Below are 24,685 nucleotides of genomic sequence, written 5' to 3'. Positions count from 1 at the left end.
CACAACATCTAAATCTACTTTTCACTGATCCGTTCCATCATTGCTACCATATACTTTAAAAAATTCAGTATTATTTTTTCAAAGAGAGAAATGATCAAATTCCAGTTCATACATCTTATAAATATTTTACACCTAACACACACAGCTTTACAGTTCGTGCAACAGGTAGTGTCTAAAAAATCGGCTAATAAATCTCAAGAACATTGAAATGTCTAAACACAGTGTCTTCTAGATTTTTTTTGTAAGAAAAGTAATCTGTAAACATCTTTACCTTCAGTTCAAGCTTGGTCATTTGCTGTGGTCACTGTGGAAGAAGTGGGTATGACTTTATAACCATTTGGAAGTGGTCCGTCTTTGCAAAAATATTACTTTATGGGTAAAGAACAAGTCTTAGAATTACCATGTAATACAAATTTGTGAAATCAATTTCTGTATTTAAAAACATAAAACAAAGACTAAACAGTCCAAAACTGTTGTAGCTGAATATTCTAAATACGAGCCAACAGTACACTAAAAATGTCCAAAAAGAAGGCCTCTGAAATAAATATTTCCATTCTTTAAAAAAAAGACATAATTTATATGTACATCACATCGTCAGTATACATATAAAAGTCATCAGTTTAAACCATTCTGGAAATATGTATCTGAAGTAAAATGGCCTAGGTTTTGCTGCTGTCGTCCTCTATTGTTTTTAGGGCATTTTCTTGTTATGCGCATGACAACTGCTACTATAATGGCAATCTGTACAGCTCCAATAATTGCTGCAGTAAGAACATGAGTGAGCTTTTGCCTACTTGGCACTACACAGAGAATACTAAAGTCTGTCTTTTCACAGTGCTGTCCAGTGTAACCAGACTCACATCTACAAGAAGCCTGAGTAGAATAAATGAATTCACATTTTCCATGGATACAGTAACTACTGAGGTTTTCAGGGCAAAGCATGTGGTTTCCAATATAAACATCTTCCCTTTGATCATTAGCATCTTTCACATCTGGTTGATATTGTAGTCCATCATTTTTCTTTCCCAACAAACTAGTGTCATCTGTGTCTGTACAATGACCAAGATGCCTTATATCAATTTGTTCTTGTTTTATATAAGATGCTTCTCGAACAAAACAGGGATTGTTATAGGAACTCCCATCAGAAGCAGACACAGGATTAAAACTGTATCCACTGAAATCTATATTACATACACACCCAACATTCTCTGTATCTTCATCACACTCAGCTTTATATTTGCAAGGTCCACACTTGGAGTGTTTTCTGTGAACAACTCTCCCTGCCCCTTCCTATTCTCTCTCTCCAGATCCAGAGCCATTATCAGAGTAGCATGGTCCCCTTGCTACTACTATTATCTCTTCCTGGTGCTTCCAAGCAGCCCTTCTGGGAAAGCATTCATTTTGGTACGTGTCCCCATTTGATCCACAGATGGGAATATAATTTGTATGGCACATATACATAACTTCTGAGAATTTTGTGCCTTTTTGGTTTTTTGGCCGTGTTGAGTCTTCGTTGCTGCGCTCGGGCTTTCTCTAGTTGCGGTGAGCGGGGGCTACTCTTCGTTGTGGCGCACGGGCTTCTCATTGCAGTGGCTTCTCTTTTTGCGGAGCATGGGCTCTAGGTACATGGGCTCAGTAGGTGTGGCTCTTGCAGGCTCTAGAGCGCAGGCTCAGTAGTTGTAGCACATGGGCTTAGTTGCTCACAGCACATGGGATCTTCCGGGACCAGGGAGCAAACCCGTGTCCCCTGCATTGGCAGGTGGATTCTTAACCACTGCGCCACAATGGAAGTCCCTGCCATTTTTTTGTTTTGAATTTTATTTTATTTTTTTATACAACAGCTTCTTATTAGTTATCTATTTTATACATATTAGTGTATATATGTCAATCCCAATCTCCCAATTCATCCCACCAGCGCCCCCATTACTATAATCCAAAAACCTAGAAAAACGTCTCTCAGGCAGTACATAATTACTGAACATTTGATGAATGAATGAATAGGTGAGCAGGTTCATTTATGTGTTTATAATTCTGATACTATGAACCCTGACTTTGAATTAGCATTTAATAATAAAAATACTACAAAATTGAGTTAAGTGTCTATTCCAAATTGCATGCTAAAAAGACAGGTAGGTTCCCCCCAAAATGATACAAAATGAGAAAGGAAACTTCTTTCAATTAAGTGTGACCAAGCTGTATCTTCTTAGAACACAATACTGCTTACCATTTCCCCTAGAAATCTCTGAAGGAAAATAACATGCTATTTATTTACCAAATTCTTCTCAACCACCTCAGGAATCTCCCATTTTTTGATTTATGCAGAGACCACAAATAATATAGAAGCCAGAAAATAATAAAAGAAAGTCTTGTATCTCCCATACAGAACACTATTTAGCAAATTCAATATTAGGAGGTGACTTCTAAAAAGTTTTTCCTCTAGTAACTAATTTTTTAAAGTCAGAAATGACAAAATTATGCTACTGCACACTCAAAAATAAATATTCCTTCTATGGAATATTTTACAACAGAAGTTGTCTCAATAAATTCATTCGTCATCTACACATTTTAAAAAGGTTTAGTATAGCTGTCAATCAAACTCCAAGAGACTTGCCATTTCTCATTAACTTTCCAACTGTATATTTATACAAACTAAATAATAAAACGCTCCAGTTACTTACTGGTGTGTTTAATTAACTTACAGCAGTAAATTTCTATAACTAACTACTGTTAACACTTCTAGTATTTCATCACTAGACTCTCAACATCATGAACCTGGGAGTCATCATTTATATTAATGGGAGTTACTAACAAGCAGGATGGGAAGAACTAATTCTTTTGTAAGTCTTTTAAAAAGGTTTCCAACAATATAAATGAGTAGCACTCAAAATTCTTGGCATTTATTATCATCAATATTTCCTCAAAAGTAAATATGGAGAACCACTATTATAAATCTAAAACTAATCAAGAACTGGTATATGAAAATTATATGAATTATGAGAAAAAGTAACCACCTGCATCAACCCTGTATGAAAAGGAGATGCTGTATACAAAGAAACATGTATTCTAGTCTTAAAGGAAGTAGCTTTAAGAAAAAAAGGTGGGGGGGCTTCCCTGGTGGCGCAGTGATTAAGAATCTGCCTGCCAATGCAAGGGACATGGGTTCGAGCCCTGGCCCGGGAAGATCCCACATGCCACGGAGCAACTAAGCCCGTGCACCACAACTACTGAGCCTGACCTCCAGAGCCCGCAAGCCACAACTACTGAGCCCACATGCCACAACTAATGAAGCCTGCACGCCTAGAGCCTGTGCTCCAAAACATGAGAAGCCACAATGAGAAGCCTGCTCACCGCAACAAAGAGTAGCCCCCACTCACTGCAACTAGAGAAAGCCCGCGCACAGCAACGAGGATCCAACACAGCCATAAATAAATAAATGAATGAATGAATGAATAAATAAATTTATAAAAAAAGAAAATTATGTTTCAATGTAATGGAGACCCTGAAAGGAATAGTACAAAAGGATAGAGTCACTTTAAAAAAAGTATATACTAGCTATATAATTGTGAATAATTCCAATACAGAATAATAGAGGTAGCCAAGAGATAATTTAATTATCTACATAATACAGACACAATAAATATTCATAGATAGCATAAATGTAAAAGCTACTCAAAAGCCTAATATATAACCAGGAGTGAGGCTGTTAGGTTGAGGAAAGTTTGTGCAGATTTAACTGTATTTTCAAATTGCCCTCTGAAACAAACTAACTGAAACTCTCACAAAGGATAAGAGTTCCTTTTCATCTATATGCTCACCAAATTAGGTACTAAACAGACATTCATTCGACTTCTGGCCAGGTCGATGGAGGTAAAATGGTATCTCTTGTGGTGTTAATTTGCATTTTCCTGATTACCAGTGAGACTAGTAAAATACTTGTGAGTATTTTGTCCTTATGTTATTAGATATTTAGGGTTTGTTCTTCTGTAACAGCTGCTTTATACACTATGTCCATATTTCTATTGGGTTGACTGCTCCTTTTCTTATTTATAAAGGTTTTCTTCCCCACATATTCTGGATCCTGACCCTTGGCTGATCTATGTGGTAACAAATCTCTTCTCCTGATATGTGGCTTACCTTTTCATTTTGTTATTAGCAAGTTTTAAGAAATGAAATCAAAGTTATGGATCATTTCTCATATTATGGTCTGTATGTTTCTGTGATTTATTTAAGAGATCCTTTCTGAATTAGAAGCCATGGACTTCTCAAATTTCTCATTTCTACTTATTATTATCACCCCGTATACAAATATTTACTGACTATTATATGCAATGGTAATTTTATATAAATTCCCTCTTTTACTCTTCACATTTCTCTAAAGCCAGTGCACAGAGACTAGTGAGGCAAAATAAACTGGTTCAAGATGTGCTTGATACTGAAGTTCTTTCAGAAGAGTGAAATGGAAAAGCCATTTCTCCTTTCCTAAGTTTAGAAAACACAACTTTTATTATTCACATGCCAATATATATAGTTAATCCCTGTTAAATAGTTATATATGGAAGTGAATATATATTTAAGTCAAATTAGTCATATATTTATTATAACCAACCTGTGACCCAGAACACTTTATAAAGATATATTACTATGCTTTGAATAAATGGATATATGTATATTGATATTAACCACTCAAAGCTAATCATCTTTGAAAGTAATTTTCATTTTTACATCAACTAAAGATTGAACTATTAACTTATCCCTCTTTTATTTATGCCTAAAAGAAAACTGCTGAGCAACCTGAAGTCACTCACCAGGCTGGGTGAGAAACTAGATGCTTTGGCCAATGGAAAGGGGCAATACCTGTTTTTTGCCAGGGTGTGTGTCCTTCTGTTGTATCTAGCCTTTGCTTGGGCAGCTCCTAAGCCTCTTCCACACTCAGCAGCTCAGATGTTTAGGGGCCACCTCCTAAAGCATGCCTTTGCTGGCTGCTCAACTCATCCCCAAGTATTTCTAACATGACCCTTATAATGCTGAGGATGACTGTCTACTGACTTGCTCTCCATCCCTGATGCCACTTCAGCAGCTGAGTAATTTCACCTAATACCAGCATCTTGTGCAGTGACAAACATGTACTAGTCCTCAACATATGGTCTGACTTCAGTGATGTAAGTCTTTTGTAATTTAACTCTCCTGTGACTTAACTATACATGAGTTAACTCTCATATCAATTTTTCATTTCAAGGAATTAGAGAAGAAAAACTCTGAAAACCAATTGATCATTTAATCCAATTCAGAAGTTACATTTGGTGATCTTATAACTGTAAATTATTGTGGGGAGAGGAGTAAAAAATGGCAGTGAATAGAACCATCTGGTTAAAAGAATGATATAAATTTGTTTTACAATTACACTATTATCCAAGACATAAATGTTATTCCTAGAAAACTGTCTAAAGAACTATTATAATAAGATGCTTTGGGAAGTTACAGTAAGTTCACATCTACCTAAAAATAATTTTCTTACCTTTCCACCCATTTATTTCTTCAGAAAACTGAAAGATTCCACAAATCACTTACTCCAAACTCTCTGGCTTGATATAATTATCCTCATATCCCTCACTATTTGCCTACCAAAAGATCTAACATAAGAATTAAAGGAAAGAAAGATACTACTTTCAATGTCTTCATTCTTCAAAGTCTTATTTATTAGAGTAAATGATTAATTCATATCAGAATCCAAAGCATCTATGCCGTCATATGATGCACATTAATAACAGACCGCAGAAGGCCAGTCCATGCTACCTGGAGAACTCACTGATGCTCTGGGGACCTCCTGTTGAGAAACACTGATTTCACATATTCTAATAATGTAACAATCTTTAACCCATGACATAGCCCACTATTAACTAAATATATTATTCCTCTACTTTCCCCGGTCCCTCAAAGCATTACATTGAACCTCTCTACACTGATTTGAGCACACTGCAAACCAGAAAAGCAGTAAGTTCAAGTTAGGGTCACATGTCAGAGTCATCTGGTTTTCTTTTTTATTCCACTGTCCCATTATATTACTGTATTTTAATTTAGTTGGTTGCAGAAAGCTGAGATGACAATAATACTAGAGAAGACTTCCTCATCCAGATAATAACATCAGCACTGTAAAACACACTTCATTAAAAACAACACACACAACAATATGCTTCCAAATGTCAGAGATGAAATGGCTACACAATTACTTTTGACTCATTTTCCACATTTCCCCTCTCTCAGTGGACTGCCTAATCTCCGTAAGGTGTTCATTTCCTGTTTCACCCAGCAACCACCTTCTGCATTTTTATTTTGTTGATTTCTGCTGCCTAAAATTTCCATGGGGAGTCCTCATTTTAAAACACACTCTTTGCTCTCACTCCTGAACACAGCCCAATTAGCACGACTGCCTGTGCCTTGGATTACAACAGGCACTGAAGTTAATAGCTTCCCATGGTCCTAAGGGAGTGTATGAAACAAGGATTGTCCTGGCCAGAGCATCTAGAGTTAAAACTATGGGCTAGAGCATGGAGTGTCAGATTACTTAATAGCATTTGCAGAAACTGAACATCCCTTTTGCTCTCCTAATTCAATTCAAAAAATATTTATTGAGTGTTTACACAATACAAGGCTCTGGGTAAGACAATGGAGTAAGTTTCATGCCAAGTAAGATGCAGTTTCTACACTGAAAATATTTCAGACAACAAAAAGACAACTCTAATACATCACTTGTATCACTGGGTTGCTGTTAAAATGAAATGAGAACATATATAAACATAACTCATTTCTGAGATACTACATAGAAAGAATTGCTCATAGGATCACAAAAGGCTACGACAGTCCATCAAACTATGGGGAATTAAGAAAGACTTTACAAGGCAAGTTTTAGATAATAATGGAAGAGCTTTATGTACAACCACAATTAGGTTATGAACTGAGAGGGCACTGGGATAAGACTAAAAAAGTAAGTAGCGGGCCAGGCTGGGAACTGTTTAACTATTTGAACCTGCTCTACATTCCTTTTATGAATAAGGGTTTCAGCATTCGCTGAACCGATAGGTTCTAAAACACAGACACTTACTTGACTCATTAGCAGATATTAGGCAGTCAACTCCCTGAGTAGTTGAAGTAAGAAACAAGCCTTCAGACCTGCAACAGTTTTTGTTTTGTTTTTTTGTGTGTGTGGTACGCGGGCCTCTCACTGTTGTGGCCTCTCCTGTTACGGAGCACAGGCTCCGGACGCACAGGCTCAAGGGCCATGGCTCATGGGCCCAGCCGCTCCACGGCATGTGGGATTCTCCCGGACTGGGGCACGACCCTGTGTCCCCTGCATCGGCAGGCGCACTCTCAACCACTGCGCCACCAGGGAAGCCCCTGCAACAGTTTATTTTACCCTGTGCTCTGGGAAACTTCATTAGTCCTTTCCATTTACACCAATGACTGAAAGACGATGTACCCTGTGGCATTACTACAAAAAGAAATCTAGTACTATTCTACTGGGTTGCATTTTTAATTTTCCTTAACCTTTTCTTAGGCCCACGTTTCCTTTTAGCACCTAGAATTAGAAAAAAAAAATACATGGCTGCCTGGAATTACTGTTGCAAAGCTCAAAGTATACATAATCGTAGGTGCAAAATTTTATTGAGCATCTTCTGTGTGCCAAGTACTGTGCTTCATTTAAACCTCATGATAATCTAGTGGCATAGATATTATACCAGGTGAACCAAGACTCAGAGAGGACAACCTTTCCCCAGTTGCTCAGTGATTACAGGTGAAGTCCCAACATAACTTCAAAGACTTAAGTGATAAAAAACCAAAAACAAACTCTGCCTAGTTTAAATAAATTGAGGAAAGAGAGAAGAAAAGAGAGGCATTTTGCATTGTACCTTTTAGAGGAAAAACAAATGTTAAGTGAACCAACTGATAAATGAGATTTAAATAATTAACATTTTCAATAAGAACACGGTGACTCCGCTTAATATATAGGAATTCACATCATAGCATTTTTTACCAGTGAGCTTCCCCTAAACCAGGAAAGGGGTATTTCAGTCTCATATATAGCCCCCCCCTTTTTTTTTTTTTGCGGTACGCGGGCCTCTCACTGTTGTGGCCTCTCCCGTTGGAGCACAGGCTCCAGACGCGAAGGCTCAGCGGCCATGGCTCACGGGCCTAGCCGCTCTGTGGCATGTGGGATCTTCCCGGACCGGGGCACGAACCCGTGTCCCCTGCATCGGCAGGCGGACTCTCAACCACTGCGCCACCAGGGAAGCCCTATAGCCCCTTTTTGATAAATATACTTCTTCCATCTCCTAAATGCTTGCTTAAAAGTACTACGCTTAACAATTGGACCATCTTCTGGGCTTGATTCCCTCAGGGGGCCAGATCAACGTGAAGGCTTAGTTAACTTATTTGACCTTACTTCATCTTGCAACCTCTTTCTCCATTTGTGAAATGAAGGGTTGACTCATACGACCTAAGAATATTCTGACTGGTTTTAAAACACGTCTACAATGCTGCATGTACAGAAACATTTGTTTTCATCTTTATTTTTGTTCCACTGTGTACTCTTAGGTAGTTATAATGGAGCTGGACTATAGACGTTTGGGAAAGTTTTCACATGAATAGAGATTTTTCAACTTAGGTCACACTGCTGTAATCAAGTAGAAAACCTGAAAGAACTAATAATTTTATTCATTTCAGCTATATTAGGCACACTGAAAAATATTCGTTTGATTATACTTTTAAGGTGCACAGCAAGAAAAAATAGAAAACCAAAGCATTTGGTTCACGCTCTGCCTCAAGTCATCACAATCATTGTTCAATATAAAGGTCTGAGGTCTGAGTTCCTGACTACTTTAAATGCCAGCATCTGAGCAACAACCTATAATAAAATGAAGATGAAAGGTTACAAAAAATATTCTAATTTATAGGATAAACAGTAGAAGAGTTGAAAATTAAGGCCACATCACTTAAGCCTAAGCATCATGTGAAAATCTCCCACTTCTGGAAGGAGGCCATCAGATTTAATTGGACGCCACGAAAGTAAACATGCTAATTTAGTGAAAACAGCGACTACTTCTGAACTCTCCACATTAAAACAGCTCGATTACAAACAGAAGCCGAGAATGTTTATACGAAAGAATCTAGAATTTTTAATATAAGATGTGTCAACAGGTGTTTAAGCATGCCTAAAGCAGAGAAGAATAGCAATGAGGAGTCAGAATTATAGTCAGAAAAAATTTAGGTTTTCAATACATGCTAATGAAATCCCAAGGGTCAGTCACTATTTCTATAGAGAATCTGCTACTTATGCAAATAAAGTTCAAAGTATTCTCACTGATTCAAGGAGACACCATTAGAAAAAATTCTCATTCATTTATGAATAGGGCAGTGTGGCCAGGCCAAGAGGTAGGCTGAAGGAATACAGATAGGCCATCAGTCTGATCACTGCCACTCAGCAAATTCCTTTGTCCCTTCCCTCCTGGCAAAATGCAACCTGGTTATGCTGAAGGGGAAGCTCCATAAACATCCAGACATGCCAAGGTGGCTGAAAGGTGGCTCAAGTCACAGGCTTGGGGATCTGTCTCCCCAGCTCCTTTATGTATAAGTATACATGATGGCCATATGCACCCCAGTCACAAAAAGGTGGCAGATCGTTAGAACTGACCATTCCTTCTCTCATGAGCATGAAATCCACATGCAGTGACTACGATCTGGGCCCAGGATTGTCTGATTTTGGATAGATCACAATTTCTTTGTACTCTAGAATTTGTTTCTAAAAGAAATCAGAATCAATCAGGTTAAAAAAGCAATTCCTGGGGTTTTAGTCAAGATCTTCCACAGGAATAAACATAAGCACAAAAAAATCCACAAAATGGGAAAAGCAGCACTACCATTTCTCTTGGTTCCAATAATCCCACTACAGAAAAATAGCTGACCAGCTTTTAGAGATCTGTAAAAACCTTGTCAGGGACAGGCCAGGAAGTTCCAAAAGTGCCTGCCAATTTACACCACTCCCTATTTCTCCTTCTGAAAATAAAACAAAAAATTTCAGACATCTTTTGAGGGCTTGAAAAGCCAAATGCTCTGACCAGCTATGTTGTAGCTCAATCTATTGAGCTAGTCTATTCTGAATGTATTACCTAACAGATGGTTAAGTAGCACAACAACAATGACCAACACATTTCATTTCAAAAATCACTTTAAAACCTACTTTTCAGTCCTCAGTGAAAAACGAAATAAGGGGTAAAAGAACATTGCAGCTGGACTCTGGCTACATTCCTTCGTGTTTTGTGGTCTGAGCCTCAAAATGAAATGCAGCAAAGATTTCAGAGTTTCCCTTTACAGTGTGCAGGTGCACAAGTAATGGTTTAGGCAAGGCATCAGTCCAGACCTGGGCTTCAAACAGACCATACAAAGGAGAAAACTAGTTTTTGGTGTTTTTTTTCCCCCTTGTAGCAAAACTAGCTAAATAGAGCTTTGAACCCTAATATATCACATTCCAATGGCCAGATGAAACAGGTAATCAGAGAGGGCAGAGGCTGAGGATTCCTAGGCCTATTACAATAAGCATAATTTATCCAATTAGTCATTTAATTCCTATTTTCCCATGAAGACATGATTCCACCTAATACCCTGGAAAGGTTCACATGAAAATTGACACACTCAGGAGAAAAGAAAACCATGTCTAATCTGCTCCTTCAGTCATCCAGGCTAATAACTGAGAGGCTGATTCAATCAACAAGCATAATCAATAAATGTATTTGTATTTAGATATTTATTTACACATCTATGTTGTTCCAAAATGGATCTGAAGTGCTTTACTGCCCAGTGAAAATATTTGATAGTTCATAAAATCTAAGACAGCATCAACTGTGAACTGCATCATTAACTTATGTATCACTAAGAAAAGATAAATGCTATCAACCATGCCATTAATTGTAAGATGTATCTCATTTTTAGCAATATTAAAATGTCAAAAGTATTTACATTAGAATCAATAAAATACAATTTGTGTTTCAGTGAAAAGGGGGAGATAGAGGTATAATATAAAATTCATTCACTAAAAAGCAATTCCTGTGGTTCTCTTGGCTGCCAAAGAAAAAAATGAGTAACGTCATCACCAAAATCTCCCTGGCCTTCCCAGATTGCTTCGGAAAATCAATCAATAAACAAATCATCACTACTACTCACACTGGCGCATACTACTTGGAGTGCTCACATGTTAAGCTGCTCCTTCACAAATTAAAGTGCGCAGCTGATCTGGAGAGAGAGTATTTATCATTTCGAGGAGCACCCCTCCTTCAAGATCCCAAAGTGACCTTCCTACGTAACTAATATTTTAAGGCAGATCATCATGCACAAATCTGATAAAAATCTGGAGAGATACTTAATTTTCTTAATATGGAGCCTACAGAAGGTTGAGAGGCATTCTCCACAAAACTACAAGGTCATCTCTGTGAAAGACATATCTGGTTATGGTATTCTCTCCTCTTAAAATTACCTAGGGGTCCCTTCATCCCTTACAAGTAGTGTTTTTCATCATTACACAAACAAATGGAATGGAGTCAGCAAAAATGGTACAGTAAGTAGATCAAAGGACTTGTCCCTCTAGAGAAACATTGAAAAAAAAAAATCAAGCAAAAACTGTCAAAGGCTTACAACAACTGGCTGAACAATGAATCAAGAAAAAGGAAACTCAAAATCAGAAGGAATGCTTTGCAGCATTTTTACTTATCTTGTCCTTAACCCCCTCTCCAGCTCAGCAGTGGTCTTAAAGACAGCAGGCTGCCCTTGTGGGGCCCTGACCCCTGGTTCTTAAGCGAGCAGAGCAGATCTTATTCTAAAACATTTCGGTTGGTTTGTTCTAACTTATCTGGGGGCGACCTGCAGGACTAATGCAAGGTACTTGCCTTTGTTTTGCCTAGTCAGAACTCACTCAGTGAGGAAAAGCAGAAGACACTGCTCAAGAAGTAAGACAAACCAGAGCTTCCCTGGTGGCGCAGTGGTTGAGAGTCCGCCTGCCGATGCAGGGGACACGGGTTCGTGCCCCGGTCCAGGAAGATCCCACATGCCACGGAGCGGCTGGGCCCGTGAGCCATGGCCACTGAGCCTGCGCGTCCGGAGCCTGTGCTCCGCAACACGAGAGGCCACGACAGTGAGAGGCCCGTGTACTGCAAAAAAAAAAAAGAAAAGAGAAAAAAAGAAAGCTCTCATATCAGTAACCTAACTTTACATCTAAAGGAATAGAAAACAAAACCCAAAACTAGCAGAATGAAAGAAATAATAATGATTAGAGATAAAAGAGACAAAAACAACAGAGAGAATCAACAAAACCAAAAAGTCAATTCTTTGAAAAGATCCATCACATCTTCTCATTCTAGCTAAAAGTTTTTAGCTACAATAAGAAAATAAAAAAGGGCTTCCCTGGTGGCGCAGTGGTTGGGAGTCCGCCTGCCGATGCAGGGGACACGGGTTTGTGCCCCGGTCTGGGAAGATCCCACATGCCGCAGAGGGGCTGGGCCCGTGAGCCATGGCCGCTGAGCCTGCCCGTCCAGAGCCTGTGCTCCACAGCGGGAGAGGCCACAACGGTGAGAGGCCCATGTACCGTAAAAAAAAAAAAAAAGAAAATAAAAAAGGCACAAACAACTAAAATCAGAAATGAAAATAGACATCATTAAAGACCTTACAGAAATGAAAGGGATTATAAAAAATACTATGAACAACTGTCACCAACAAATTAGATAACCTAGATGAAATGGTCTTGTTCTTAGAAACACACAAATGATATAAACTGAGTCAGGAATATATAAAAAATATGAACAGACCTATAATAAGAAATTGAATCACTAATCAAAAACCTCCCAACAAAGAAAAGAACAGAACCACTTGGCTCCACTGGTAAATTCTAACAAACATTTAAAAGAAGAATTAACAGCAATCCTCAAACTCTCCCAATAAAGTAGAAGAGAAGGGAACACTTACTTCATAATGCTTTCTATGAGGCCACTATTATCCTGACAGAAAAGCCATGCAAGAAGACTATAGTCTTCTATATATTCCTTATAAATATACATGCAAAAATCCTCAATGAATTGCTAGCAAACTGAAGCCAACAGCTTATTAAAAGGTCCTCTTTCATAAACAAGACCAAAAGACAACCCTCAGAATGGGAGAAAATATTTGCAAATGAAGCAACTGACAAAGGATTAATCTCCAAAATTTACAAGCAGCTCATGCAGCTCAATAACAAAAAAACAAACAACCCAATCCAAAAATGGGCAGAAGACCTAAATAGACATTTCTCCAAAGAAGATATACAGATTGCCAACAAACACATGAAAGAATGCTCAACATCATTAATCATTAGAGAAATGCAAATCAAAACTACAATGAGGTATCACCTCACACCAGTCAGAATGGCATCATGAAAAAATCTACAAACAATAAATGCTGGAGAGGGTGTGGAGAAAAGGGAACACTCTTGCACTGCTGATGGGAATGTGAATTGGTTCAGCCACTATGGAGAACAGTATGGAGGTTCCTTAAAAAACTACAAATAGAACTACCATATGACCCAGCAATCCCACTACTGGGCATATACCCTGAGAAAACCAAAATTCAAAAAGAGTCATGTACCAAAATGTTCATTGCAGCTCTATTTACAATAGCCCGGAGATGGAAACAACCTAAGTGCCCATCATCAGATGAATGGATAAAGAAGATGTGGCACATATATACAATGGAATATTACTCAGCCACAAAAACAAACGAAATTGAGCTATTTGTAATGAGGTGGATAGACCTAGAGTCTGTCATACAGAGTGAAGTAAGTCAGAAAGAAAAAGACAAATACTGTATGCTAACACATATATATGGAATTTAAGGAAAAAAAATGTAATGAAGAACCTAGGGGTAAGACAGGAATAAAGACACAGACCTACTGGAGAACGGACTTGAGGTTATGGGGAGGGGGAAGGGTGAGCTGTGACAGGGCGAGAGAGAGTCATGGACATATACACACTAACAAACGTAGTAAGGTAGATAGCTAGTGGGAAGCAGCCGCATGGCACAGGGATATTGTCTCGGTGCTTTGTGACAGCCTGGAGGGGTGGGATAGGGAGGGTGGGAGGGAGGGAGACGCAAGAGGAAAGACATATGGGAACATATGTATATGTATAACTGATTCACTTTGTTATAAAGCAGAAACTAACACACCATTGTAAAGCAATTATACCCCAATAAAGATGTTAAAAAAAAAAAAAAAGGCCCTCTTTGCAGAAATAGAAAAGATGATCTTCAAATTCATATGGAATTGCAAAGGGCTCTGAATAGCCAGAAAAGTACTGAAAAAGAACAAAGTTGGAGCATTCACAATTTCAGAGTTTATTGTGGAATTGATATACAACAATAGACATATGAACCTGTGGACTAGAACTGAGAGTTCAGAAATACTCTACGGCTAATTAATTTTCAACAAGTGTGCCAAAGCCATTCAATGAGGAAAGAATAGTCTCTTTAACAAATGATGCAGATACAGCTGGATATCCTAATGTAAAAGAATGGAGTTGGACCCCTAAGCCATAACATATACAAAAATTAACCCAAAGTGGGTCAAAGACCTACATATGAGAGATAAAATGCTATGACTATTTCAAGAAAACAAAGGGGTAAATCTTCATGAGCTCGGATTTAGCAATGGATTTTAGATATGAAACCAAAAGCTCTAGAAACAAACACACACAAAAAAGATAGATAAATTAGACCTGATCAAAATCCGAAACTTTTATGCATCAAAGTACACTATAAAGAAAGTAAAACAACTATTTTAATCTCCTCTTATTCACCCCATTGATAAGAGACCCCTAGGGTCATGGGGATGGTTGAACACTCAACATCTGACACTGGACATATGAGATTAAAAGCATATTACTGGTCACACATACTCAAATCCCAGGGGAGGAGGACACTGCATGCCACACAGACTCACATGGGGTTACACTTGAGAAGAGAGCGAACAACCAGGAGCTATGGGTGGCAGGCTCTGTAGTATGAAAAGGACAGAGTGGTGATGATTGGTTCCCAGGGGAGGATGTGATTGGTCTGTTTCCATAATTACCCATCTGGCAAGGAACTGAAATTTACTACTCAGGAATAAGCAGAGACTACCTAGACCCCTGAATAAAGAGGGTTGTTTGGATAGGGGGCCTGATCCATGGGAGCAGAGTTGGGAGGGACTATTCAAGGCCCTCCTGGTTTCACCAGATATCCAGGCAGCACATAATACTGACCTTAATTTTAGGCCTTAAACTGTAACAACCTAGAGAATGGGAGAAAATACTTGCAAATGATTTACCTGATAAGAGTCTAGTATGCAGAATATACAAAGAAGTCTTACAACTCAACGAAAACAGGAACAACCCAATTAAAAATATGGGCAAGAGGTGAGGAAGATTAAGAGGTACAGACTTCCAGTTATAAATTACATGAGTCACGGGTTTGAACTGTACAGTGTGGGGAGTATAGTCTTAATTATGTATTATCTTCGTATGGTGACAATAATTAGACTTATTGTAGTGATCATTTTGAAATGCACAGAAAAATCAAATCACTATGTTGTTACCAGGACATAGTGTTGTAGGTCAACTGTACTTCAAAACCAAACAAACTCATAGGAAAAGAGATCAGATTTATGGTCACCAGAGGCGGAGGGGTAAGGGGTGGGAGGAAATTGTATGAAGGCAGTCAAAAGGTAAAAACTTCCAGTTATACGATAAACAAGTACTAGGGATGTAACATACAACATGATTGATATAATTAATACCACTGAATGTTATAAATAAAAGTGGTTAAGAGAGTAAGTCCTAAGAGTTCTCATCACAAGGAAAAAAATTTTTTTCTGTTTCTTTAATTGTTTTCCCTACATGAGATAATGGGTGTTCACTAAACTTACTGTGGTAAGCATTTCATGATGTATATAGGTCAGTCATTATGCTGTACACCTTGAACTTTTATGGTGCTGTATATCAATTATATCTCAATAAAACTGAAAGGAAAAATAACAGGCTGAAAATCTGAGTAGGTATGTCTCCAAACAAGATATACAAATGGCCAGCAAGAACATGAAGAAATGCTCAACATCATTAGTCATTAAGGAAATACAAATCAAAAGCACAATGATATGTATGCCACTTTATACCAGGGAATGTAAGCTGGTGTAGCTGTTGTGGAAAACAGTTTGGTGGTGCCTCAAAAAGTTAAACATAGAATTACCATATGACCCAGCAATTCCACTTCAAGTTATATGCTCGAAAGAACTGAAAATGGATACTCAAGCAAATACTTGTACATGAATGATCACAGCCAAAAAGTGGAAATAACCCAAATGCCCATCAATAGATGAATGCATAAACAAAATGTGGTATATACATTCAATGGAATATTATTCAGCCATAAAAGTACATGAAGCACTGATTGTGCTCAACGTGGATACACTGAAAATATTAGGCTAAGTGAAAGAAACCCTAAACAAAAGGTTACATGTCGTAAATGATTCCAGTTATACGAAATATCCAAAAGAGGTATCCACAGAGACAGAAAGCAAATGGGGTGGTTGCCAGGGACTGAAGAAAGGGGTTACTGGGTAGGAGAACAGGGAGTGACTACTTAATAGATACAGGGTTTTCTTTCAGGGTGATGAAAATGTTTTGGAACTAGATAGAAGTGGTGATTACATAATACCATGAAGATACTAAATGCCACTGAATTGTACACTTTAAAAAAGTTATGTTATGTGAATTTCACCTCAATTTTTTAAAAAGAGGAAAGAAACCATACTCATGTCCCCTTCTGTCAAACATATATATTTCAGGCTCTCTTTAAATAAAAGGTTTTGAAATTGAAAATAATACTTGGGCTATAAAGTAATCAATGCCTTTGAAAAGGAACTGAATAGAACTATACACACGCTCCCAGCCCTCCACTTACAAGCCCTACCAGATACAGTACTAAATTCTTCCACTGATGCTCACCTTTCCTGCCTTTTCTCTTGCAGTTTCCTAAATAGAGTGGAGGATATTTCATTTCTTCACGCCCACGAACACAACATTCGCAATCCATCAGTAGAACAGTGGTTCTCAAACCTGGCTGCACATTACAGTCACTTCAGGGGCTTTAGAAAAATATATCTCATGTCTGGGCTTATCAACTGAATCAGAATTTCTGGAGGAGAGGCATTTCCATGTTTCTATGCTAGATTATTTTTATTCTGCCTTTAGTATTTCCCTTAGTATAGGTCTGCTCAGATGCGTTTTCTCAGTACTGATAGTCTGAAATGTCTTTATTTTGCCTCTACTTTTTTTTTTTTAATTAATTTATTTTTGGCCGCATTGGGTCTTCATCGCTCTGCGTGGGGTTTCTCTAGTTGCGGCGAGTGGGGGCTACTCTTCATTGTGGTGCGCGGGCGTCTCATTGTGGTGGCTTCTCTTGTTGTGGAGCACGGGCCGTAGGCACATGGGGTTCAGTAGTTGTGGTGAACGGGCTTAGTTGCTCCATGGCATGTGGGATCTTCCCAGACCAGGGATCAAACCCATATCCCCTGCACTGGCGGCAGATTCTTAACCACTGTGCCACCGGGGAAGTCCCCTGCCTTTACTTTTGAAGGATAATTCACTGAATACAGAATTCTAAGTTGGCAGTATCATTTTACATGCTTTAAAAATGTCACTGCAGGGCTTCCCTGGTGGTGCAGTGGTTGAGAGTCTGCCTGCCGATGCAGGGGACACGGGTTCGTGCCCCCGTCTGGGAAGATCCCATATGCCGCGGAGCGGTTGGGCCCGTGAGCCATGGCCACTGAGCCTGCGCGTACGGAGCCTGTGCTCCACAACGGAAGAGGCCACAACAGTGAGAGGCCCGCGTACTGCAAAAAAAAAAAAAAAAAAAAAAAAAGTCACTGCATCATCTCCGGTTCCCAATGTTTCTCTTAAGAAATTAGCTTTCAGCCTTATTATTGCTCTTTTGAGGCAAATCTCTTTTCTCTCTAGGTAATTTTAATATTTTCACTTTATCTCTTTGGTTTTCAGCTGTTTTACTATAATTCCCCTAAGTATGTTTGCTTTGAACATATTTTGTGTTGTATTTAATGCTTCTTGAACTTATAGCTTGATGTCTTTTGTCAAATTTGAACTCTGTCATTATCTCTTAAAATGTTACAATTACCCTGTGTGCTCTCTTCTCCCTCTCTGTGACTCCAATTATATGTATATTAGACTTTTTATTGTGTCCTACATATGTCTAGCACTTTTCGATAAATCCATCTCTTTTGTACTTGTGCCTGGTCAGGTATTTTCTCCTGGGCTACCTTCCAGTTCACAAACCCATTTTTTAGATATGTACAATCTGCTGTTAAGTCTTTTATCTTTTTCCTGGTTGTCTCTCTGACAAATCTTTAAGCATTTCATTTGGTGACTAGCGGCAACAGATATTACATGAATATTTGCAGAGTATATGATACTTACCTCACAAAAGCAAATTAAATTTGAATGAGTCAATTTTGCTATCAACAGCAATTTTGACTACACTCTATTTTAAAGAAATGGAGCACTTTACAAAGGATATACAAAAATCACCACAATCTAGGTCACATTTTATATTTTTAATACAGTCGATGCTTCATACTGCCTTAATGTTAAAAGAATATTTTAAAAGGATACTTACTCTCTCTCCTTTTCAGTCAACTTGTCATTAATATTATCTTTGATTGTTGATCTCGATCCCTTATGAATTATAGGATATCTGAGGGGCACTTGTAGGAAAAAGGAAATCATTGATACTAAATGTGCAGTGTAACCAAGGGCAACAGCAATGCTTCCATCATCTTTTGCTGTAAATTCAAAAACAGAGAAATAGAAAATAACTATTTACCTTATAAATGTACCTATGAGATCATAATAAATCAATTTCAAGAGAGATTTTATAAGAAATAATTGATAAAATATTATTCACCTATCTAAATTATATGAATTTTATAGAAATCTAAACACATTAATAAGATTTGAAATTTCATCTACTACATTTAAAACTATTCCCCAATAATGTGATGAGATTAAAATTTGATATATAATCTTAAGAGTTCTTGCTGCATTCAAATCTCCATTACTCTCTTTCCCAGCATTTTTAAGGGCAAAAATAATACCTGAGTCTATTATACAATGCAAAAATTAGTTTCAGAGGTTTAAACATTACATCTATATTAACATTATACATTTTACTCGTTAACAACTTTATAAGCAAAACAGCTGTACTGTTGTACAACGTTATTAATTCCAAGGTGAAGTGAAACAGCACAGTGCATCCTTATGGGGTATGTTCTCAATATTCATAAAGACAGCATTGTTTAAGTCTGTGAAGTTTGAGATAGGATAAGGAGAAAAAAATGTTTTAAATAGTAAAAGGTCAAAAACCACATTGTTCATATATATTCTATTTATGCAATTTTTGTGTGGAAGCAACTGTTGGAAAAAATACATGTCTCCTACAGTCAAACATAAGTATGTATCTTTTAAGAAGTCACAGATTTTTAACTCAACATCTAGATTTCTGCTACTGCCTACCAAGCGACAAATAATCATTCAGGTACCCAGAACTGAGGGTAATACAATAAAAAGTTTTAAGCTTGCCCCAGGGGTAAGGAAAAAGTAACTGCTTGGTATACAATATTCTTAAAATACTTTAAAAAGTTCTCTCTCTCTCTCTCTCTCACACACACACACACACACACACACACACACACACATTTAACACATATCTGGAATACATCTGGCTAGAGAAAGGCTGAAATGATTGAGATGACCTTGGCTTGAGTATTTCCTGATTTTTAAGAGTACCTTTAACTTCAATTATTAGTAATATTTTCCACATTCTTCTTTTTTATATTTAAACTTGGTTATCTAAGCACTACCTTCCTACTGTAGGACCCCTACTATAGCCGTATACTACTCAGTGCATTCTCCACCCTTGACTACCAAAGCAGATTCCTTGATCATACTGTAAAAATAGGTAACTTTTATTGTACACTTTTTTTTTCTGCCAGAAATTGACCATGATGCTTTATTTCTGATAGTCATTCATTCATCAACAATTAATAAACTGGGCACGTTTTATATGCTATTTCATTCAATTTATAGATGAAGAAATAAGGTTCAAAGAAGTTAAGGAACCTCTCCAAACTAAGATAGCTAGTATGTGGGTTGACCTGACACGGATGCCTCTGTCTTTAAGCACTCTACCATACTGTCGCAGAACTTTACTGTGGAATGTAACAATTTTTAACTTTGGAGCCTAGAACACACCAAGCATATAACACACGTGTATTATCTTAGTTTCTTCACACTTTTCTAGTAAGGGCGAAGAACACATAAAAACTCCTTGGTAACATGTTCTCTCAAATCAAACTGATGAAAAAAAAATCAAACAGCATTCCTTTCAACTGACTACTGGGCATGCCCTAACTGACGAGAATCCTATTTTTAGAGACCATGTGCTCTTGGCCCAGACTCACAGTACTATAATACTTTCCTACTGTTGAAATATGTATATCAGACTACCTTAGAGACTGAAATTACATTACATTGTAAATGCATTACATTATAATTTAATCATCATATATAATATTAGAGCCAGGAGAAACCTTAGAAATCACTGCATCTGATGCTATCAACTTAGAAATGAGAAAAATAAGATTCATGTAGCATAAGTGACTTGGTCAAAGCCATATAAGTAAAAACTATGAGTGATGGAGTGGGAGAGAGAATTCTATCTACACCCCAGCCCCCCAAATATTTATCCCTGGAAGCACAGCTGGGATGGTAAGTTCCATCAGATGTTGCTGAATCCTGCCTCCTGCTTTCTCTAAAGAATAGGGCTTATCAAATTTAAAATATTTCTATCAGTAAAAGGACTTGGTCTTTCAGAACCTTCTTTTGAGGGGAGAGGAAGAAAAAGAGAACTTACAGTAAGTAAGCTTACTGTACAGTAAGTACTTACAGTAAGTAAGCTTTTCCTTTCGTATGTGACCTGACAGAAAAGGATTTGAAAACTTCCAAAAATCAGAATGCCTCTCAGTTAGCCTGCCCAAAATAGGTCAAGTGCAAACTATAGTTTAAAAAATCTATCCAAAGCTAAACACTCAAGCATCTCCAGTTTTCCATATTACTAAAAGGGTAATACTAAAGAATTAAGTTTGCCTATTTCGAGGACTACATCCACACATGTATTAAAAGAACGGAAACTGGTCTTCTAACACCATCTCCTTCCAATAATCAAAACAATTTTGTGGGTTTCCCTGATGGCACAGTAGTTAAGAATCTGCCTGCCAATGCAGGGGACACGGGTTTGAGCCCTGGTCCGGGAAGATGTCACATGCTGCGGAGCAACTAAGCCCGTGCGCCACAACTACTGAAGCCTGTGCACCTAGAGCCTGTGCAGCTTAAAGAAGAGAAGCTACCGCAATGAGAAGCCTGCACACTGCAACGAAGAGCAGCTCCCACTCGCCGCAACTAGAGAAAGCCTGCCTGCAGCAACGAAGACCCAAAGCAGCCAAAAATAAATAAATAAAATTAATTAATTAAAAACAAAACAGGGCTTCCCTGGTGGCAGAGTGGTTGAGAGTCCGCCTGCCGATGCAGGGGACACGGGTTCGTGCCCCGGTCCGGGAAGATCCCACATGCCATGGAGCGGCTGGGCCCGTGAGCCATGGCTGCTGAGCCTGCGCGTCCAGAGCCTGTGCTCCGCAATGGGAGAGGCCACAACAGTGAGAGGCCCGCGTACCGCAAAAAAAAACAAAAACAAAAACAACAACAAAAAACAATTTTGATTAAATTTAAACATAAAAGGGCATCTCTAAGAGAATCTTATATATGTACATCAAAAACCAAAAAGAAATAGCAAAAACGGAAAACTGGGTAATACTGGAAATCAGTTTTGATTCTAGTTGTTCACACTCAACATTGTTTCCACCACAAGACTCCCCACTCCACCCATTAAAAACCCTAGGTTGTTTCCTATTCCAGGCCATAGTGCTCTGTCACAGCCTCGCAGTTAAACACTGTGGTGTTGGATTTCCAATATTGAAGTTTTATATTAAAAAGCATTTTAAAAGGACCACGGGTAAGGCATTACAGGGCCCAAGGGTATTCCAATACCCTCAAAAGGAAAACCACCTCCTGGTAGGGAAGTCACTTTCATCACCCCAAGACCACTGTACCTCCAGTGGGAAAATGTGAGCTCATGTGGTTAATTATGGCTATTGCTGGCCACGAAACCTCAGATGTCACATTCTGTTGCCAATCACTTTAGCTAAAAAAACCAAAAGGTTTAAGGTTTCCAGCATTCCAAGATCTAAAAGGCTTTTTACCTGCCAAAGCCAAAACCTGGCTCTCTGGGGTGTGCTTTTCCAGTAAGCATTAATGACGCCCCTAACACCTAATGCAGAGCAGAGGCTTGTATTCCTTATGCTGCTCTGGGGGTTAGAAAGGTCACAGATGATAGGTCTGTTGGTGAAAAGAAGTTAGAGGGGGAGTGGGAGGGTTCAGGGAGGAACAGGAATAAACTGTAGACTCAGGTAAGTGAAAAAGCCCTTATTAAAACAATGTTTTAAGGGGCTTACAAACAACAAAATTCTGCAGTTTCCTCATAATAAATATTTCTGGTTTTTCAGGCCTCTCACTGTTGTGGCCTCTCCCACTGCGGAGCACAGGCTTCGGACGCGCAGTCTCAGTGGCCACGGCTCACGGGCCCAGCCGCTCCACGGCATGTGGGATCTTCCCGGACCGGGGCACGAACCCGTGTCCCCTGCATTGGCAGGCGGACTCTCAACCACTGCGCCACCAGGGAAGCCCTGGTTTGTTTTTTAAATGTAGGTATCTACTCGGGGCTGCAGTAATTTTTATAATTAAATCTTTTATGTAATTGTTATGATAACAGATTCCACAAACCCACAATGGCCATGACAACATTATAAATTCATTCAAATGTCCCTCTGACTTATATGTTGGACAAACTATTAATATTCAAATGCATCCAAGTACAATAAGTGATCTAAAAGCTCTTACCATCCTGCCTTCCCAATCACTGAGGCAGCTGATTTGGTAAGGAACCATGCACCCACTGATCCAGACAGGACAAAATATTTAAGACTCTAATCATTGCCACAGCATCTATGGAATCATTCCATGTTCTCAATGAGACACTGTTTGACATATGGACTCTCCTTTCCAAGAAATCATGCCTGTATGAAGGGATACAGACACAGAAGGAAATCTGGGTCTCATTACCACGAAAGGCTCTCATGTTATGGATTACTTAAAAACACACACAAACAGTTTTCTTTTTTTTTTTAATTTTTGGATGAGAAACGTCTCAGTCAATGGAACTCAAATGAATACCCTTCACTGGACAATTTTCTCCCGTTGTGTCCCAGTCTCTCTGGAATACTCTAACTGAAACTTACCCAGTTAGAAGAGGAGAAGAGCACAATAAGTGTTGGGTCACTATGGAGGAGTTTCCCAAACAGTATCAAGCCATACAATGTAAAGTCTATCCCAGCAAAATCTCATGAATATAACAGAATAACCGGTTTAGAGTTCTCTCACTAGAGTCTTACTAAGAATGCAGCTGCTACAGAACACTAAAAGTTGTCAGAAGTCTGGAAGAGGTTATTATTCAAAACAAGGAAGAAAACTGCATCATGACAGGAATAATATGGACCTTAAAATCAGGCCGACCAGGGATGATTTTACCTCTGCCACTGGCTAGTATGAGTCTTCGGAAAAATTAGCTAATCTCTCTGAGCTGCAATTTTCTTGTCTTTAAAAAAAAATGTTGAGTATAACTCTTTCCCTCACAGAAGGAATTAATTCTCACAGTGGTGAGAATTAAATAAACAAGACAGCATCATGTATGATGTTCCATGTTACCATATTTCTACTCACCGAACCTAAAATGTCCCATCCTTCTTTCAAAAGGGGAATACTATTTCATCTTTTAAAATACCTCAGGTATCATCTTCTCTATAAAGATTTTCCTGATTCCCTCCTGACAGACCTGATTATTCCCACTCTCTGAGTCCCATGTACCTGGTATAAACTTCTAAGTGCCTCGTTAACCTCAAGTAGACTGAAGTTTCATGGAGGTGGGATCAATGCCTTGGTCCCCTTTGTATACTCCCAGCACCTGACACCGTAAATGACACACACAAGGCACTCAGTAAATTTAGTACCTGGAAGTGCCTTACAGATGCCAACGTAAGATTTTAAAGTCCAATACTACCATATGTGCTGCTTAAAATTTCTGATTCCTAGGAGTCATGGGAAGTAAACAGGGCCTTAGAGTAGAATTAAATATTTATTTCATTTTATCTCCCATTTCATTGTTTTAGCAGTAAAAACTGCACTTGAAAGCTAAACTAACTTTTTTAAGGGAAGAAGGAATGTATTCAGCTTGTTGGGCATACTAAGTATAGATAGCAAACAAAAGCTAGGAAAAACTAGGAAATAAATCACCTCCAGAAAACAAAAATAGAATCAAGAAACATCCCAGAATGAATTAAGGTGATACTCCAATACCGATAGCCCTGCTTCTCTTGCTGCCGCCTCTCAGATCATTCTGTATT

At 38.4% G+C, this 24,685-nt stretch overlaps 1 protein-coding gene and 1 pseudogene across 1 annotated transcript in view; both read right to left on the bottom strand.

The window, feature by feature from the left end:
• The window catches only part of UVRAG (UV radiation resistance associated), a 360,244-nt gene that overhangs the window by 108,951 nt on the left and 226,608 nt on the right, over window positions 1–24,685 (bottom strand). The window contains 1 exon segment of the mRNA XM_060303729.1: window positions 18,733–18,898. Coding sequence (XP_060159712.1) covers window positions 18,733–18,898 — 166 coding nt within the window.
• Window positions 531–1,461, bottom strand: LOC115841767 (tomoregulin-1 pseudogene; annotated as a pseudogene).

This window comes from Globicephala melas, chromosome 8 (assembly GCF_963455315.2).
Source record: "Globicephala melas chromosome 8, mGloMel1.2, whole genome shotgun sequence".
Taxonomy (NCBI): domain Eukaryota; kingdom Metazoa; phylum Chordata; class Mammalia; order Artiodactyla; family Delphinidae; genus Globicephala; species Globicephala melas.
The sequence above is the reverse complement of the archived record's forward strand: the minus strand, read 5'-3'. Positions and strand labels throughout refer to the sequence as shown.